General features: G+C 48.2%; 1 protein-coding gene across 1 annotated transcript; it reads left to right on the top strand.

Annotated features, from left to right (window-relative positions):
* Window positions 1-1,854: 1,854 nt before the first annotated feature.
* On the top strand, window positions 1,855-19,886 carry GSDMC (gasdermin C). The gene is given in 14 exon segments (XM_042254138.1): window positions 1,855-1,946; window positions 2,029-2,198; window positions 3,771-3,991; window positions 5,015-5,198; window positions 8,860-9,028; window positions 10,895-11,006; window positions 14,860-15,006; window positions 15,765-15,791; window positions 16,036-16,065; window positions 16,346-16,372; window positions 17,222-17,361; window positions 17,679-17,793; window positions 18,473-18,546; window positions 19,192-19,886. Coding segments are annotated over 12 exon segments (1,482 nt in total). The 5' UTR covers window positions 1,855-1,946; window positions 2,029-2,198; window positions 3,771-3,774; the 3' UTR covers window positions 19,432-19,886.
* The last annotated feature ends 359 nt before the right edge of the window (window positions 19,887-20,245 follow it).

Here is a 20,245-nt window from a genome sequence, read left to right as displayed (position 1 = left end):
GGGGGAGATAGTCCAGGCACAGGAAGTGCTAAGACTCTAAAGGAGAAATACCTGGCGTGAAAGCGGAAGAGCAAGCGTGAGGATTCATCAGAGTGAGGACAAGCTGGGGCGGCCTATGCTTAGTCATTCTTACAGCTTGGTTTGGACTTGAAGTAGGATTGGCAGCTATGGAAGGGCTTGAGCTCAAGAGTAAAAAAAAAAAAAAAATCACTGCAACTTTTGAGAAGACGCCTGTGGTTGCTGTGTTGACAACAGACACGGTAAGAGCCAAAGCAGGAAGTCTGGTTGGGAGAGGATTACGTGGATGCAGGTGAGAGGTGATGGTCACCGGGCCAGAGTTCAGCACAGAAACTGATAGCAAGAGAGCAGATCAGAACCCGTGCATCCCGGACTGGGACTTGAACCTGTGGTCTTTTAACTGAGATCACACGCCTGGCCTCGGGACTCAAGCTCAGGTTCTTCATGAAGAAGTCAGTGAGAAACAAATGACGGGTAAGACGTGGACTGATTAAGGGAGGAGCACACTCCACTCGCAGAGTGTGGGCCATCTCGTGTCGGTGGGTAATTTTGTAGGCTAATGAGGAGGAGAATTAGTCCAGCTGTTTGGAGGGAAAGGCAGGGGATTTCCAGGAATTGTCCACCGCCCAACAGTTGACCTTTTACGGCCGGACTTGAAACTGCCATGGCCCCTGAGGGTGCGTCATTTAGCTTGCTGATCCCCTACGAGGAACATATACTGAGGCTAGCGGCAGTCTCTTCCACCTCCTTGGACCTAGTCGGTCCTCACTGGTTCGTGTCATGTCCTGAGGCTATGTCATTCTTTCAAATGTGCCCAGTCCCTTTCCTCCTGTTTCGGGTCCAGGCCTGCTGTGAAGGCAGAACCAACAGCGACAAAAAGAGGGGTTTGGCTAAGTGCCCACCCTGGCTTCCTAAACGTGACACTTGGAAAGAGTCGGGAAAGGTAATTCCAAGAGGGACTGTTTGGGCAATCCTGGCAAAGGAGTGAGGTAAGCACAGGGCGTTAAGGGAAAGTAGATGCTGAAGAGGCAAGAGGGCGAGGTGGAGGCACCATGAATCCCGGCAGACAGAGGGCAGCCGGCCTGCAAACTCAGCATAAATCACACACGCCCTTGGCCACAGACGTGCTCTCAGTGCACTTGTCAGGACACGCTTGTTTCCATCTTCTTTACTTCACCAATCTTAAAATGGGTATTGTCCGTCTCCCCCGCACTAAAGGTAAATGTTTGGAGTCAGGCACTCTTTCTTTCTAACCTCTGTACCCCTAACACTGGAGTCCAGACAGTATGTAAGAAAATGTAGACCCAGAGACTAGAAATTGTAGCTGGCATGTAGTAGCTGTTTGCTGACCGAGTAGCTCAGCGAGGGAGGGCTTTGAGAAGCTCAGGTTGCCCCAGAAAAGATAGAGAAGAGAGAATGTAGAGACCAAGAAGCGAAATGGCAGAAACAGGCAAGACCTTGACCAGGAGAGGAGAAACAGGAATGGGAGAGACAGAGGCACAGGCGTGAGTCTGGAGGAGGAAGGAGGGGCTGAGAGGAAAGATCTTCGTGAAAACCTCTGAAAAGATGACTAATGGAGGATTCTCAAGAAACTAACCTGGGTTGTGCAATGCTCCTACCCCACCTCGCCCTCCTCTGATATCTTCAGTAAATCAGCATTGCTGACTCTTGGCCCTTCCTCACTGATCCAGGAGTGCATTTTACATACAGCACCCTTAAGATAAAATGTGAGCCAGGTGTGTTATTACAGTCACAATGACTAATAAATGCATAAATCAAAGACGTTCAGCCAGTTCTTTTTGTGCTAGAGAAAAAGTATCACTTCCCAATATCTCTGTCCAGTCTGCTCCAAGACATCCTAGTAAACATAGAACCAAGCACTGCCTGATTCTACGCTGCAGACTTTTGGCTGATAAGAACTTAAGAAGGTTAGATTCCATGATCCAGAATTCAGCTCTGGCCCTAGTCTCCTGGAAGAGAAGAGGGCCCATCGTATGCTTGTTTTTCCAGGACTTTGCATTGGAAATTGAGTCAGAAACTTACTGGTGGAGAGAAATCAGTGAGTAGAGTCACGTGTATCTACTCTCTGAAGTTCGTCAAACTCGGCTTGACATCAGGAGGTCTGAAGCAACCCTACTCAACTGGAATCTTTTCTACAAGGCAAAACAATACACAATCTGGTAAGTTCTATTTGGAGACTCAGGGGATGAACAAGAAGAGAAAATATTATACTCTGGCCAGAGACAGAAATGTTCAGGGTAGATTTGTGAAATGAACAGAGGGGCATTTGTTTGGGTTTTTCAGACGGTAAAGAATCCTCCTGCAGTTCAGGAGACCTGGGTTCGATCTCTGAGTCGGGAAGACCCCCTGGGGGAGGGCATGGCAACCCACTCCAGTATTCTTGCCTGGAGAATCCCATGGACAGAGGAGCCTGGCGGGCTGTAGTCTGTGGGGTCACAAAGAGCCAGACACAACTGAGCACACACACGCATCCTTACTACACTGGTAGTAAGTGATAAGTAAGTCCTACACCAGGAAGCGGTAACCGGTTTCAGTTACCACTTCAGTTCAGTTCAGTCGCTCAGCCGTGTCCAACCCTTTGCGACCCCATGAATCGCAGCACGTCAGGCCTCCCTGTCCATCACCGACTCCCGGAGTTCACTCAGACTCACGTTCATCGAGTCCGTGATGCCATCCAGCCATCTCATCCTCTGTCGTCCCCTTCTCCTCCTGCCCCCAATCCCTTCCAGCATCAAAGTCTTTTCCAATGAGTCAACTCTTCACATGGGGTGGCCAAAGTACTGGAGTTTCAGCTTCAGCATCATTCCTTCCAAAGAAATCCCAGGACTGATCTCCTTCAGAATGGACTGGTTGGATCCCCAATAATTCAAACACTTGAATCTCCAGGGCAGTTCTTGGCTCTGAGCTCCATCTACATTAGCGCCTTGGATTTACTTCCTTTTTGTGCTTTTTTATAAATCTGTTTAATCTTTTTTTCAGATTTATTGAGGTATGAATGACAAAAATTCTATATACTTAAGGTTTATAACTTGATATTTTGATATACATACATACAGTGTAAAATGGTCACCAAAATAAAGCTAATAAACATATCCACCACCTCACATGTGCTTCCTGGTGGCTCAGACTGTAAAGAATCTGCCTGCAATGCAGGAGACCCAGGTTCGATGCCTGGATTGGGAAGATCCCCTGGAGAAGGGAATGGCAACCCACTCCAGTACCCTTGCCTGGAGAATTCCATGGACAGAGGAGCCTGGTGGGCTACAAGCCATGGGGTCACAAAGAGTCAGACACAACTGAGCATCTAATACTTTCTACTTTCACCACCTCCCATACTCCCTTTAGTGTGTGTGTGACGAGAACACTTAAGATACATCCTCAGCATATTTCAAGTATACAGTACTGTTAACTATATAGTCACCATTCTGCACATTAGATTCCCATGTTTTTTTCATCCAGTATAACTGAAACTTTGAACATTTTGACCAATATCACCCCATTTCCAGCCCCCCAACCCCTGGACACCATCATACTCTCTGCTTCTTCCACGAGTTTAGCTATTTAAAATTCACATACAAATAAGATTTTGTAGTAGTTGCCCTTCTGTGTCTGGTTTAAGACCTAAATTCATCTCCTATCATATCCATTCCTTTGGGGAAAAACATCAAGGATCTATCAGAGGTTGCCCCCTTTCTCCCAAATGAAATTTGTACTCCCCTCTGCTCTCCTAGCATCATGCCCTCCCTGTTTGGGCGTACTAGCAAGAATTTGGTCAAAGAGCTTGGCGACAAAGACTTCAGGCCCATCCAAAACCCGCTGAGTGCCAACAAATTCTGTCAGCTGAAGCTACTGCGGAAGAAGAGGAGGACCCTCTCTCAGTTCTGGGAATGACCCGATGTTCCAGTTGACTGCACCCTCACAGACATCCTGGAGCCAAGCCCTTCAGTCCCAGGTAGTGTCAACCAGGGGTGAGGGAGGTAAGGAGTGAAACACAAGGGTGCTCACAGTCAAGCAGCCAAGAAACCCCTGAGACACCTGCACAGGTGGATACCAAACCAGCCTTGTCTCAAGGCACAGGGCAAGGAGCCACGCTTCTTTGAGAATCTAATTATCTGGACCCAGGCACATTTTTAGCACACTGAATCCTTACAGCAGCCTCTGAAGTTGGGATTAATAGGTCCATTTGCATAAGAATAAATGGAAACTTACTTCCCTGGTGGCTCAGGGAGTAAAAGCAGCTGCCTGCAATGCGGGAGACCCAGGTTCAATCCCTGGGTGGGGAAGATCCCCTGGAGAAGGAAATGGCAACCCATTCCAGTACTCTTGCCATGGAAAATCCCAAGGATGGAGCTATAGTCCATGGGGTCTCAAAGAGTCAGACACAACTGAGCGACTTCAGTTTCACTTTCAAGTTGAAACTTACAAAATACCTTGTTCAGTTACACACCTAGGAGGTGGTAGAACTGGAATCCAAATCAGGTCTGCCTGGCTCTAAACCCCAAACATTTTCTGTTCAGTGTGCTGCCCCATGGGGCTGATGCAGTGCCTGGAGAGATGGTACTCGGGCTCTCCTGGATCTGCGTGCAAGTGACATCATCCCTTCTTGGAATCAGGACATCAGTCCCTTGCTATCCAACCCCTGGGGAGATGTATTGTTTGTCCTCAGCAGTAATTTACATTTAAGACTTTAACTGATCAGCTGGCTTCTCCACTGAGATTTACAGGAGTAAGAGGGATGGGATAGGGACTTCCCTGGTGGTCCAGAGGTAAGACTCTGCACTTCCACTGTAGAGAACTCGAGTTCAATCCCTGATGGGGAAAGTAAGATCCCATGGGGAGTGGCTTAGTAAATAAAAATTCAAATTTTTTTAAAGAGGATTAGGATAAAAAGAGGACTCGGTTATTCTATTTCCCACACCGGCTGTTCCAGAGTGAATTCTTGGCTAAAACTAAGGTCATCTTTTTCTATCCCCAGTGCCTGTAATGACAGAAAAATTCGTCTTCATTGACAAAATGGTCTGGAAGGGGGCAGCTGAGGTGGATGTGACTGCTGGGCTAGAAGTGTGTGTGTCTGGGAAGGCTAACCAGTCCTATGAATGCTCCCTGGAGGTTCAGTCTGTTACCATCTCACCATGCGACTGGGAAGACCTCCAGAAGAGGTGAGGCCAAGGGGGAGGAAGAACGGGTGAGGGAGCCCCAAGGGCTCTCCTCATGGGCAAGGAGGCGTCTAGCAGAGCTTGTTGCTGAGGTTCAGAAGGAAGAAAATGACATCCCATATCATGTGCTCTTCTTAGATATTCATGCATTCACTCATTCATGAAACTAATGGTCATTATCTTATACACACTTATTAAAACAGTAGTTACCCATTACTGTGCTATTACGAGCTAGGCACTGAATAATAACAAGATATATATATCTTTGCCCTATCTTGAGAAAACTGTATGCAGGTCAGGAAGCAACAGTTAGAACTGGACATGGAACAACAAACTGGTTCCAAATAGGAAAAGGAGTACGTCAAGGCTGTATATTGTCACCCTGTTTATTTAACTTATATGCAGAGTACATCATTTAAGAAATGCTGGGCTGGAGGAAGCACAAGCTGGAATCAAGATTGCCGGAGCAAATATCAATAACCTCAGATATGCAGGTGACACCACCCTTATGACAGAAAGTGAAGAATTAAAGAGCCTCTTGATGAAGGTGAAAGAGGAGAGTGAAAAACTTGGCTTAAAGCTCAACATTCAGAAAACTAAGATCACGGCATCTGGTCCCATCACTTCATGGCAAATAGATGGGGAAACACTGGAAACAGTGGTTGACTTTATTTTGGGAGGCTCCAAAATCACTGCAGATGGTGATTGCAGCCATGAAATTAAAAGACACTTACTCCTTGGAAGAAAAGTTATGTCCAACCTAGACAGCATATTCAAAAGCAGAGACATTACTTTGCCAACAAAGGTCTGTCTAGTCAGGCTATGGTTTTTCCAGTGGTCATGTATGGATGTGAGAGTTGGACTATAAAGAAAACTGAGCACTGAAGAATTGATGCTTTTGAACTGTGGTATTGCAGAAGACTCTTGAGAGTCCCTTGGACTGCAAAAAGATCCAACCAGTCCAACCTAGAGGAAATCAGTCCTGGGTGTTCATTGGAAGGACTGATGTTAAAGCTGAAACTCCAATATTTTGGCCACCTGATGCAAAGAGTTGACTCATTGGAAAAAGACCCTGATGTCGGGAAAGATTGAAGGCAGGAGGAGAAGGAGATGACAGAGGATAGGATAGTTAGATGGCATCACCGACTCGATGGACATGAGTTTGAGTAAACTCTGGGAGTTGGTGATGGACAGGGAGGCCTGGCAAGCTGCGGTTCACAGGGTCGCAAAGAGTCAGACACGACTGAGCAACTGAACTGAACTGAAAGCCACTTTTAATTAGTGTAGACAGGCAAAGGACAGGGAGTGAGGAAATAATCAATAAAAAATAAATTAATAAAAGATTAATTTAAATGAGACAAAGACTCTGAGACTGTTTAATTAAACTCTGCAAGTATACTGTGATTTAATTTACCTCCATGCATATAGGCAAAGATGGATAGCCAATGAATCTCTAAGAACTTAACAAAGAACTTAAGTCTTTACACCTTTTAAAAACTGAGATGCCAGTTTAAATAGATTTTTATGACGGCAACAAATGTGGAAGCCTATGTTAAGGAAGCAACTAGAAACTCAACAGAAGTTACTTTGACAGGGCATTGCCCAATTTCTGTCTTCCTTGTGTCTTGCCAGCCCTTACTGGAAATAGCATCTGCAAAGACTGTCTTGCAGGAAAATATCTGGGTTTCTGGAACTAAGAGAATAAAAACCATTTTTCTCCTTGATGAATAAAGAGAAAATTTCTAGAATAAATTGTATCAGCTAGTTTCAAGTAAGATAAGTAAGTCTGAGATCAAAGCTTTAAATATAAAAAGGCAGTTAGATTTTTAATAAATGGGATGTGGAGGCTGCAATGTGTTTCAGCTACAAAGGTAATCACAGTTTGTGATGGGGGCTCACATCTTGTCTTGTGAAGGTAAGACAAGAAGAAGCAACAGAGAATGCCTGGAGGGAGGGTAGTCTGTTTAGGTCTCGGAGGGGCTGAGTTGAGTTCAGACCTAAAGAAAAAAAGAAGCAAGCAAGAGCAGGATGAAAGGGATCTAGAGTAGGGGTTAAAGGCAATGAGGCAGGGCAGAGGTGGGTATTGTCAAGATGCTGGAGGGGGGAGGCTGCAGCTTAGCCAACCAAGATGAAGGTGATGGAAAATGAGGCTCAGGAAGTAAGTAGATATCAGATAACACAGCCCTTAGACACCAGATAAGCAGCTTGAGAGCAGAGTGAAGAAATTGAGTTGAAATTCAACATTAAAAAAAAAACTAAGATCATGGCATCCGATCCTACCACTTCATGGCAAAAAGAAGTGGGGGGAGTGGAAACAGTGACAGATTTTCCTGGGCTCCAAAATCACTGCGGACAGAGACTGCAGCCATGAAATTAAAAGACGACTGCTTCTTAGAAGGAATTCGATGACAAACCTAGACAGTGTATTCAAAAGCAGAGACATCACTTTGCCAAAAAAGTTCATCAAGTCAAAGCTATGGTTTTCCAGTAGTCACATATGGATGTAAGAGTCGAACCATAAAGAAGGCTGAGTGCTGAAGAATTGATGCTTTCGAATTGTTGTGCTAGAGAAGACTCTTGCGAGTCTCTTCGACTACAAGATCAAACCAGTCAATCCTAAAGGAAATCAACTGTGAATATTCATCAGAAGGACTCTTGCTGAAGCTCCAATATTTTGACCACCTGATGAGAAGAGCTAGCTCATTGGAAAAGACCCTGATGCTGGGACAGATTGAAGGCAGAAGGAGAAGGGGGCGGCAGAGGATGAGATGGTTAGAGAGCATCACCGACTCAATGAACAAGAATTTGAGCAAACTTCGGGAGACAGTGGAGTACAGAAGAGCCCAGCAAGCTGTAGATCATGGGATCTCAAAGAGTCAGACATGACTTAGCAACTGAAAAATAAGTGGCTTGAACTGCACTCCAAGGGCCATGGGAAAGCTCAGCCCTGGATCCTCAGTGACCCCCTCCACTGAAAAGCAACCCAGGAGTTTCTCAGGCTTCCACACGGCCGGTATCCAGGGCACCACCCCTAGCAGGGGCCTTGAGTAGAATCAGAGATGAGTCTCAGAAATGAAATGGAGATGAAATTTGTCTTCAGGACTTCACACTGCTCGCATCTCCCACCCAAACTTACATCTTCAAGCCAGGCCTACCCACCTACCAAGGATGTTCAATCCATAAACACCTACCCATACTAGTCAAGAAAAAAAATCATCCAAAATCCTCCCAGCATCATCATACTTTACCTGTGTGCTCCACATCCCACCCTGACTATGTCTCTGGACAAGGGTGGGTGTGGAGGTCCCCAGGTTTGACAGCAGGATCTCCTAAGGACTGTTCTTCACCATCTAGACTTGTCTACTTCTGGATCTTCTGGTCAGAGGCCCTAGAGCTGGAGATCTATAAACTGCCCTCTAAAAGCAATAACATAATTTTGGAAAGCCTTAGGAAGGTGGCTTGCATACTCACACCCATCCCTCCATAAGAGAAGGGGGCCTCTCCATCATGCATGCCAGAGACATCTTCTTAGCCTATGCGCCAGAACCTTCCCACCGTTTAGGGCTCCACACAGGCTCTGCACACTTCAGGTCCTAAGGAGAGGAGAAACCTGAGAAGCCATCTCTTTCGCACTCTGACCCTCCTCCTCCTTTATGTCCGCTAGGAAAGTGTTGGATCAAGAGCCGTCATTTCTGAAGGAGTGCAGGACCAGAGGGGACAACCTGTATGCGGTAACAGAGGCTGTGAAACTGATCAACAGAACCGTCCTGCAGGACAGCAGCAGTGTGAATGCCACGGGCAAATTCTCTGTCCCTTGGAGTTTTTATGCCAAGGTATCGTGTTGTCCTGAAGTGGGGTAGGGCCCCAAGAGCACAGCCAGCCCAGCGTCACTTCCCAGGGACCCTGGGCCCTCTTAGGACCTGTTTCCAGGGGCTGGGGTGAGTGGGGTCATTACTCCCCACTTCTCATGTGCTGAGGAAGCCTGACCCCTGACCTGAGAGTCCATCTAACATCCCCCCTTTAGTATTTCAGTACATGGGATTATTCCATAGTGATAAAACGGGCAATAGATTTAATTATTTGGGTTTATATTTTGCTTTGGGCAAATGATAGATCCTTGAAATTACTAAAGTGTAGTCGCTGTACTATATTCCTGTGTGGTTTGCTAGAGGAAACAAGGAATTATTGTTTAGTCGCTAACTCACGTCCAGCTCTGAGACCTATGGACTGACTGTAGCCCACCAGGCTCCTCTGTCCATAAGATTTCTCAGGCTAGAATACTGGAGTGGGTCACCATTTCCTTCTCCAGGGGATCTTCCCAATCCAGTCAGGGATCGAATTTGTGTTTCTTACATTGCAGGCGGCTTCTTTATCACTGAGCCGCCTGAGAAGCCCAAGGAATCATTAACATGAAACAAAACTTTGGCAGTTCAAACACCCTAAATACTGTGATACCTGAAGCAGAAAGTTTATAGATTCAGAGTTAAATACATTCAAGCACATATGATGTACACAACTCACTCATGATGGCCAATTATAATCTTTCAAAATTGACTTAGACAAATTAATATATCAAATATGTATGCAATATCAGCTAGGATTTGCGGAGATAAAGAAATTGTGTGTGTGTGATAACGTGTTTTCTATGCAATATACTGTGTGTAAGTTGTCCTCATTTAAGAGATTTAGGAACTAAAAAGGGGGGAAAAAAGCCTGAAATATGAACTAGCTTTCCCCAAATCGGTTAATTTGTCCTGGGAGAGGCCAGATCCCACCTGCATCATTTGATTCCAAAGAAACCTGAAATAAACAAAACATGACTCCAATCTGAAGGACATTTTGATGTTCAGCTTTGGGTTTCCATCTTCTTGGGCTGGGCAACTGGACTTTGCGAGAATAGGAGAAAAACCCAGTATCCTTTCACATAGCACAACTGCTCACGGGTCCAGCAAGGTTCTAAATATCAGCTCCTGGGCTGAGATGCTGTTAAAACAGCTTGCTTCTCACCCTGATTCACGGCCACATCGGTTTTGCCTGGTACCACCTGTGTTTCAATACATCAGAGCTCCCCATGGCCTTGATCTACACTGGACTCTCTCTTAGGAACTCGAGGGTAGCAGGCATCCTGGGGGATCAAAGCACAGAGCTGATTCTGGAGAGCCAGTGACTCATGAGGCTGCCTGAGGACATTGTGTGTGTTTCTGAGGAACAGTTCCCTGATCCAAAATAAAATAATAGCATCTACAAAGAGCTTATGATGATACATTTTTTTATTGGCGTGTAATTGCTTTGCAATGCTGGGTTAGTTTCTGCTGTAAGTGAACTGGATTGGCCATGTGCACATATATCCCCTCCCCCGTGAGCCTCCCTCCCAGCCCCCCACCGCCCCACTCATCCAGGTCATATGAGGATATATGTTAATCGGCGTCCGGGTCTCCTAGAATACAGGAATAGCTCCATGTGACGGTTAGTTTTGTGTGTTAGCTTGACTGGTCCACAGGGCGCCCATATACATGCAATAACAACATGACGTTGAGAGACGTGAAGGTAAATACTGGACCAAAGAAGAAAAAACAACGGGTAACCAGAAATCAGGACCAGGATGGGGGGTGAGAGGGCAGGAGGCTGCTGGGTCCTCAGCTTGTGAGCTTTTAGAAGCTCATGCACACATGACCGTATTGCCTGGCTTCCCTCCCCAGAGCACAGGAGACGGGTCAGGTCTCAAAGTGAGAGAAAGGACGCTGACTCTGCCCCAGGGCACCGTGATGGCCTATAAGAGGAAGCAGCTGGTGTTCCGGGAGAATGGCAGAGGTGAGCAGGGCCTGAAAGGGGTGAGAGGAGTGGGAGACCGCCCAGAGGCCACCCTGGCTTCCCTCCCTGCTGGGGGAGGGGAGGAGCATGGTTTCTCAGCCTCCCACAGCCACCTCCAAGCCCGCAAGACCGAACCATGAGCACACGGAGACCCAGAGGCAGTGTCCCACGCGGAGACGGACACAAGGGGGCCCAACGCGGGGTGTCCTTAGCACCAGGCAAAGAGCAGCCCCGATCCCGACCAAGTCTATGTATTCAAGGCCCTGCCACTCTCGGCAGCTCACCTGGGGGAGCCGCAGAGCCCCGTAAGCCCAGGTAAAGCTCATAACACAGTGGCTCGTCAGAAACAGAACTGCAGATGTAAGGCCATTTTCTCCTCCAGGGCATCTTCCCAACCCAGGGATCGAACCCGGGTCTCCCGCATTGCAGGCAGATTCTCTACCATCTGAGCCTGAGCCACCAGGGACACCCCAACAACAGAACACAGGAATCTATCTATTACTATGTCTTTCCCTCACTAGCCTCAAAGTGCACAGCCCCCAATACACATACCCTCGCTTTGGGTTCTGACTGCACATCAGTGAACTAGTGTCATCAAACATCAACCACACACCCAGGAGGAATGGTGAGCACTGGGAACATGGGAACATAGCTCATCGTCCTTGGTGTCCCCTCTCTCAAATGCTGAGACCCAGCTAGAGGCCGTCCTGACATAGCTGAGGTCCAAGGGCAGAAGTTGCCCTCAACACACACACACACACACACACACACACACACACACACACACACACACACACACACACACGCCGTCCTGACACAGCTGAGGTCCAAGGGCAGAAGTTGCCCTCAACACACACACACACACACACACACACACACACACACACACACGCCGTCCTGACACAGCTGAGGTCCAAGGGCAGAAGTTGCCCTCAACACACACACACACACACACACGCCATCCTGACACAGCTGAGGTCCAAGGGCAGAAGTTGCCCTCAACACACACACACACACACACACACACACGCCGTCCTGACACAGCTGAGGTCCAAGGGCAGAAGTTGCCCTCAACACACACACACACACACACACACACACGCCGTCCTGACACAGCTGAGGTCCAAGGGCAGAAGTTGCCCTCAACACACACACACACACACACACACACACACACACGCCGTCCTGACACAGCTGAGGTCCAAGGGCAGAAGTTGCCCTCAACACACACACACACACACACACGCCATCCTGACACAGCTGAGGTCCAAGGGCAGAAGTTGCCCTCAACACACACACACACACACACATGCCATCCTGACACAGCTGAGGTCCAAGGGCAGAAGTTGCCCTCAACACACACACACACACACACACACACACACACACACGCCGTCCTGACACAGCTGAGGTCCAAGGGCAGAAGTTGCCCTCAACACACACACACACACACACAGACACGCCATCCTGACACAGCTGAGGTCCAAGGGCAGAAGTTGCCCTCAACACACACACACACACACACACACACACACACACACACACGCCGACCTGACACAGCTGAAGTCCAAGGGGAGAGGATGCCCTCAATACTTGCACACGCACACACACCTATAGCACCCTCTCTGTAGCATCTCATCAAGGCCGGGTGCTGGCATCAGTCACCGCCTGTCGACAGCAGTAGAAAAGAATCGAGCTCTCCAGTCTCATGGGGTCAGAGGACCTCAGCTTCCAGAAAAATGGCCAGTCCTACTGAGAGCAGAGACAAAGACGGGATTCACGGCTAATTTAGAGAGAGACCAGAGACTGTGCAGAGGGCATCAGGAGATGGTAGTGTTATTAACAAGCATGAGGAATGACAGTGTTATTTATTTAGGAAGGGGTGAGAAGGAGCCTCATTTTCAAAAACATGATTACTAAGTGTTCAGTTCAGTTAAGTCGCTCAGTCGTGTCCGACTCTTTGTGACCCCATGAATCGCAGCACGCCAGGCCTCCCTATCCATCACCAACTCCCAGAGTCCACCCAGACCCACATCCATTGTGTCCGTGATGCCATCCAGCCATCTCATCCTCTGTCATCCCATTTTCCTCCTGCCTTCAATCTTTCCTAGCATCAGGGTTTTCTCAAATGAGTCAGCTCTTCACATCAGGTGGCCAAAGGATTGGAGTTTCAGCTTCAACATCAGTCCTTCCAATGAATACCCAGGGCTGATCTCCTTTAGAATGGACTGGTTGGATCTCCTTGCAGTCCAAGGGACTCTCAAGAGTCTTTTCCAACACCACAGTTCAAAAGCATCAATTCTTCTGCACTCAGCTTTCTTCACAGTCCAACTCTCACATCCATACATGACCACTGGAAAAACCATAGTCTTTACTAGATGGACCTTTGTTGGCAAAGTAATGTCTCTGCTTTTAAATATGCTATCTAGGTTGATCATAACTTTCCTTCCAAGGAGTAAGCGTCTTTTAATTTCATGGCTGCAATCACCATCTGCAGTGATTTTGGAGCCTCCCAAAATAAAGTCAACCACTGTTTCCAATGTTTCCCCATCTATTTGCCATGAAGTGATGGGACCAGATGCCATGATCTTTGTTTTCTGAATGTTGAGCTTTAAGCCAACTTTTTCACTCTCCTCTTTCACTTTCATCAAGAGGCTTTTTAGTTCCTCTTCACTTTCTGCCATAAGGGTGGTGTCATCTGCATAGCTGAGGTATACTGATATTTCTCCCAGCAATCTTGATTCCAGCTTGTGCTTCCTCCAGTCCAGCGTTTCTCATGATGTACTCTGCATAGAAGTTAAATAAGCAGGGTGACAATATACAGCCTTGACGTACTCCTTTTCCTATTTGGAACCAGTTTGTTGTTCCATGTCCAGTTCTAACTGTTGCTTCCTGACCTACATACAGATTTCTCAAGAGGCAGGTCAGGTGGTCTGGTATTCCCATCTCTTTCAGAATTTTCCACAGTTTATTGTGATCCACACAGTCAAAGGCTTTGGCATAGTTAATAAAACAGAAGAAGCTGTTCTTCTGGAATTCTCTTGCTTTTTCTATGATCCATCGGATATTGGCAATTTGATCTCTGGTTCCTCTGCCTTTTCTAAAACCAGCTTGAACATCTGGAAGTTCACGGTTCACGTATTGCTGAAACCTGGCTTGGAGAATCTTAAGCATTACTAGCATGTGAGATGAATGCAATTGTGCGGTAGTTTGAGCATTCTTCGGCATTGCCTTTCTTTGGGATTGGAATGAAAACTGACTTTTCCAGTCCTGTGGCCACTGCTGAGTTTCCCAAATTTGCTGGCATATTGAGTACAGCACTTTCACAGCATCATCTTTCAGGATTTGAAATAGCTCAACTGGAAGTCCATCACCTCCACTAGCTTTGTTCGTAGTGATGCTTCCTAAGCCCCACTTGACTTCACATTCCAGGATGTCTGGCTCTAGGTGAGTGATCACACCATCGTGATTATCCGGGTCATGAAGATCTTTTTTGTACAGTTCGTATGTGTATTCTTGCCACCTCTTCTTAATATCTTCTGCTTCTGTTAGGTCCCTACCATTTCTCTCCTTTATTGAGCCCATCTTTGCATAAAATGTTCCCTTGGTATCTCTAATTTTCTTGAAGAGATCTCTAGGTGTTAGCCGGTAGGAACCGAAGACAGCGGGACTCAGGAGAAAGAGGATCATCACAGCCCTGCCTGCAAGTCGTGCCCTGACCACGAGGGGGCGTGCGGGGCCTCTCTGCACCCTTCAGGCCAGAGGGTGAAGGGAGAGGGCTATGGGTGCAGGCATGTGAAAGGATTCAGCAGGAATACCTGGGCTCTCCTGACCTGGCTTCTTCCCCTTGCAGCCATTCTTCTCATCTCAGATGATGACAAGCGGAAAACCTTCCCAGAAGATGAGTTCCTGAGTTGGGCAGGGTCTGTGCCTAGACCTCAGTTTCAAGGCAGCAGCCACACAAGGCACTCAGTCCTACAGGAAAGACTCATCCAGCCAGGTCCTCCACCACCTCCTCATTTCTTCCCCTGCCCTTGACCCAGACACAGGCCCCTTGGCCCGGCAGACAGCCACCTCTCTCTTCTGAATCCTGAAGCAGAGTCCTGGGGGTGGGGGAGGGGGTGGCGGTACTTGCCAAGGTTCCCTGTCTCCAGGCATTGTGTCAGCTGAGAGGTGAGAAATAAGGGGGAACAGGGAGGAGTTAGAGAGGCTGGGAGGAGGAGGGAGAGGAGATAGGAGGGGAGAAAAAGCGCCTCAGCAAGAAACTGCAAGAGCTGCGGATGTCACTAGGTGAGTGAGTCATTTTAGAGCCAGGCAATTGGGATCGGACCCCTCCACCAGGAATAACCTGGGCTCTCCTGACCTGCCTTCTTCCCCATCCAGAAATTCTTTCCATCTCAGAGGATGACAAGCAGAAAGCCTTTTCCAAAGATGATGAGTTCCTCAGTGGGGCAGGTTCTCTGCCAATCCCCCAGGCCCTGCTGAGCCCTGACCCTCTCTGGACGCTAATAAGAGCAGCGCAAGGTGTTTAGCCCAGGTGTTAATCTGCAATGCAGGCCCAGAAGAAAACTACCCTCCTTCCTCCATAGCCTGCTATCTTTTCTGTCTTTCACAAGCCATAGACCTTTGTGGCCACAGAGAAAGCCACTTATCTCCTTTGAATACCAAGACAGCTAATGGGGGTTTGTGTTTGTGTGTGTGTGTTGGGGGAGGGGAGGTTAACTCTTGGCGAATAAGCCCTTCTGCTTATCTTTCCAGAGAAATGGCCGATGCAATCAGCGATGGGTGAGTGGGTGATCTTACAGCCGGGAGAGTGGGCTCGGATCCCTCCCCGAAGCCTCCCATCACAACCCAAGTCCCATGTGCTTGCCTTTGCTGTCCTTACCCATGGCACTGGCTCTGGCGCCCTGGGCAAGGAGAAGGGGTGGACAGAAAGCGGGGGGTTCAGGGAAGTAAGGGGCAGAAGTTCAGAGAAACCGAGTGTCCTCACAGACGAACTCTTGGATGCGGAATTAAATTTCCCTTCTAGGCACCGTAAGACGTCTCATCCTCCCAATTGGTGAGTGTGTGTTTGCTGGGATTGGGGTGGGGTCCTAATGGCAAATACACGTCTGGAGATGGCCCCTGTCTTTGCCACCACTGCCCTGGGGCCTGGCCCTAGTTTCTGTGGAATGGGAAGGGTCTGGGAAGGCCAAGAAGGTGGAGGGATGGGCTGGAATGGGGGGAGGAAGAGGTTAAATAAAAGGAAGGGGGTGTTAGGAGGGCACGACCCTCTAAAACGTCTCAAGAGTAAACCTGGGGGATGAGAAAGGGAGATGATCCCCTGTGACTCTTTCCAGGAAGAATATAGGAACCCATTTGCCGAGGTCAGTATTTATGAAGAAGAAACCTGGGGCTTCCTGGGTGGAAAATGCAAAGCTAAGTACCCAAAAGGTGATGTGCATGAACTTACGAAACTGAGCTATATTTCCCAGTTGAGGCTTTGCACAGCCCCGCTCATTCATTCACTCACTCACGGATGCATGCACACAACGAACCCTTGCTGAAAACTGTTCACGCAACAGGCATCATCCTGAGCAGTGGGGATGCAGCCACGGGCCAAACAGAAATTCCTGCCTCACTGGACTGCTCCCTCTTAGCAGACCATCTGGAGGCCACCTGAAGTCTCCTAGGAGAAGCAGAGAACCCCCAACACCATGCCTTGATTGTGTCTACAGTCACAGATGATACAGGCAGTTACATGATGAGATGGATAATCTATGCGTGCCAGGTGCTACCCCCCCAAGCATTTTACTTAGTAAACACATGTAATCCACATAACATCCCACTCAACACATGTGGAAACTGGGCCCAGAGCACCTAGGATTCTCATCTCTAGAGCCCATCATAGGAATCCACGTTGTTCTAGACATGACCCAGAACTGAGCACTTGGTAATTTTCGTCCACTTCCTGTGACCTCTTTCCAGAATCTCCTTCTCACCTCCCAACCTTCTACTCCCCCCACCCCTTACCCCCCGGCCCCTTCTCAGCACTAGGACCGCCCACCTTTCTAGCTTATTATGATAGCTCCATCCTCAGAGTTCAAACACACCGTCCACAGAAATGCTTTTGGTTGGCAGATAAGTGGGATGGAGGTGCCCGGCTTATCACACCACAAACCTTCTAATCAAAGAATTGTCCCCCACTTTCTGGTTGATGTTGATGTTGAGGACAGATTTCAAGTCCCTTCAAAATGAGGTTTCCAGGGAAATGGAGGCAGTGGCCGAGCTCCCCACGGACATTCAAGATGCTCTTTTCCATACCATCCTGGCCAAGCTCAAGGACCAAGGGGCTCTGCAGGACCTCACAGACATGGTGAGAAGGGGGTCCCACTCTCCCTAAGGCTGATCAGAGCTCTGAAGGGGCAAGTTTAGGAGGTTGACAACTGAGATACCCAGGGAAGGAGGGCTGAGGAGGGGACCCCAGACACTGGCCCAGCACAGTGACCAGGTCCAGAGCGTGCAGCCCACGTGCTGCAGCTGCTTGGAATCTCCTAGTAAAGAGCCCTCCCCCTCCTGCCTGAGCTAATCACTTGTAAACTCAAAAGATACTGGCAGAATTGTACCACAATATCTATTGCTATTACTATTATTGTTGTTGTTGTCTTAACTACTTATACGGGTCTCCTCTAGCTGGATGGGAACCTCTGGATTCATACGGGCAGCTTCCTAAGTGAGATGCAGGAAGACTCAAGAAATGTGTGGCTTGAGTCAAAACATATCATTTACCTCCTTGAAGCCTTACTGGGTAAGAGGGACTTGAGGGAAATGTGGGAACATCATAAATTTGGCCTCTAGACCCGAAAGGAAGGGATTAGATGCCATCTGCCACCTCTCTAATGAGGGTGTCCCAGGTGGTGCTCATGGTAAAGAACCTGCCTGCCAGTGCAGGAGACATAAGAGATGTAGGTTTGATCCCTGGGTGGGGAAGATCCCCTGGAGGAGGGCATGGCAACTCCCTCCAGTATTCTTGTCTGGAGAATCCCATGGACAGAGGAGTGGGGAGGGCTACCGTTCATGGGTCACAAAGAGTTGGACATGACTGAAGCAACTTAGCACGCATGCACACACACCTCTCTAAAATCTTTATAATGACCTTCATCTCACATCATACATCTCTGCAAGGTCAGGAGAGCTCAGTGAGATAAATTTACCATAGGATATAGAACCAGCCCAGACCTAGAAAGACCAGCCCAAGTCCATCCAACCTATCACTGGGTGTGGACGATTCCAGGCTCCAGTCTGGACCGTGTTACAGAACATCCTGGAGACCATCCCAAGGGCAGGAGGGAACTTGACCTTCATGCCTAACGGGTTTTATTCCTCTGCCTCAGGGTTCTCCTCTCTTGGGGTCCCCTAGTTCACAGTGAGGTAAAAAGCACTGACTCCTCATTACTCTCTCTCCCCAAATGTCCCCTTGTCCCCAGTGCTGAGTGACATCCAACATGAGCTGCTGGCCTGGTCCATGGAGAAGAAGATCCTGCCCCAGCAGCGGGAGCTGGTGAGAAATCAACCCCCATGGGCCAGCGTCCTGGGATGAGGGTGAGGGAACCAGGGATAAGAATGATCCTGAGGAAAGAGAGGATCCTGCTGGCACTGGGGACAGAGCTGTGTGGCTCCTGGGAACTCCCTGGCTGCCTCTCCCTCTGGGGAGCAGGCCCAGGGGATGGGGTCCACCTCAGGAGGGTCTCCATCTCCATGGCAACCCCAGCAGAGGGTTCCCACAGTTCTAAAAGAACCACACAGGAATGCACGTTTGGGGGCTCATGCTTTTCTCATATGGTTACCATTTGCAAATTGTCTTCCTCCACGTATATGTATATGTAAGTACCTGTGTGTACAGATGTACGCACATACATGCACACATTGCAGATACACATATACACATGTAATTGCAGATAACACTATTTAGCAAGGTCGATGTTAGTATCACCATTTGGCAGCTGAGGAACCAAAGCTCAACAATTTTCAGAAACATAGCCAAGCTCACCCTGACCATGGGTCAGAATAGGATGAGAGCTCTGGGCCCCTTGACTCCATCACTCTCCTTCTCCCATGACCCTGAGAGGCCCTGGCTCCCAGGATAGAAGGTCTTGATTCCCAACCTCAAAGGCTGGCCTGCAACAGCTGACCCTGTTTCCTCCAGGTGAAGAGCATCCTGGAGCCCAACTTCCGGAACCTCTGGAACATTCCCTTCACCCTGGATCCCAAGCTCCTTGCCTTGCTTCAGGAAGAGGGGTTGGTCGTCACCTTTGGCCTGCTGCAGGAGTGCGGCCTGAGGGTGGCACCCGACAACCCCAAGGGGACTTGGGACCTGGAGGCCAAGAAACCCCTGTCTGCCTTGTACGGGTCCCTCTCGGTGCTGCAGCAACTGGCTGAGGCCTGAGCCCTCCCCAGGGGCGCTGAGTCCAGAGAGGCCTGGCTGCACCCTGGTCTAGCTGTGAGCATCCTCTGTGCACAGGGAACATGGAGCCCCGCCTTCTGCCACTCCAGTTTGGGTGGACAGAGATTGATAAAGACCAGAGGGAACATTCTAGGGTGATGGAAATACTCTGTAACTCTGTATCTTGCTAAAGGTTTATGCGTTTGTCCAAACTCAACAAATAGTATCTAAAGATCTGAGCATTTCATTGCATGTTAATTTTACTTCAAAGCAATGTACACAAAGATTGAACTCTCATGAATAAGCATTCTGAATTGCATTGGGTAAAGTGTACTGACATCTGTAACTTACTTGGAAATATATCAGAAAATAAGGTGAAATTGATGGATGGATAGAGAAGCATGTGATCAAGGAAATGTGATAAAATATTTAAAACAAGAGTTCTTTTTCATTCTGAAGTGTTCTTGTATGTCTGGAATTGTTTCAAACTTATAACTACCTTCCCCACCAGCCCCATGCAACACACACACACACACACACACACACAATTGTACCTGTGCCTCTGTCAGTCAGCCTGGGAGTTTTCAGACAGTGCCTTCTGAGCTGTGGGTTCAGTTCTTCCTTCATTTAAAGAAGGTTCACTCATATCACTAAACACATTACACATTCTGTTTGCTGAATTCTCTATTTCTCAGTAACCAAATGTCCTTGTGCTGTGCTAAGTCCCCTCATTTGTGTCTGACTCTTTGCGACCCCATGGACTGTAGCCCACCAGGCTCCTCTGTCCCTGGGATTCTCCAGGCAAGAATACTGAAGC

This window comes from Ovis aries, chromosome 9 (genome assembly GCF_016772045.2).
Source record: "Ovis aries strain OAR_USU_Benz2616 breed Rambouillet chromosome 9, ARS-UI_Ramb_v3.0, whole genome shotgun sequence".
In the NCBI taxonomy this organism is placed as follows: Eukaryota; Metazoa; Chordata; class Mammalia; order Artiodactyla; family Bovidae; genus Ovis; species Ovis aries.
This window is presented reverse-complemented; position numbering and strand designations above follow the sequence as displayed.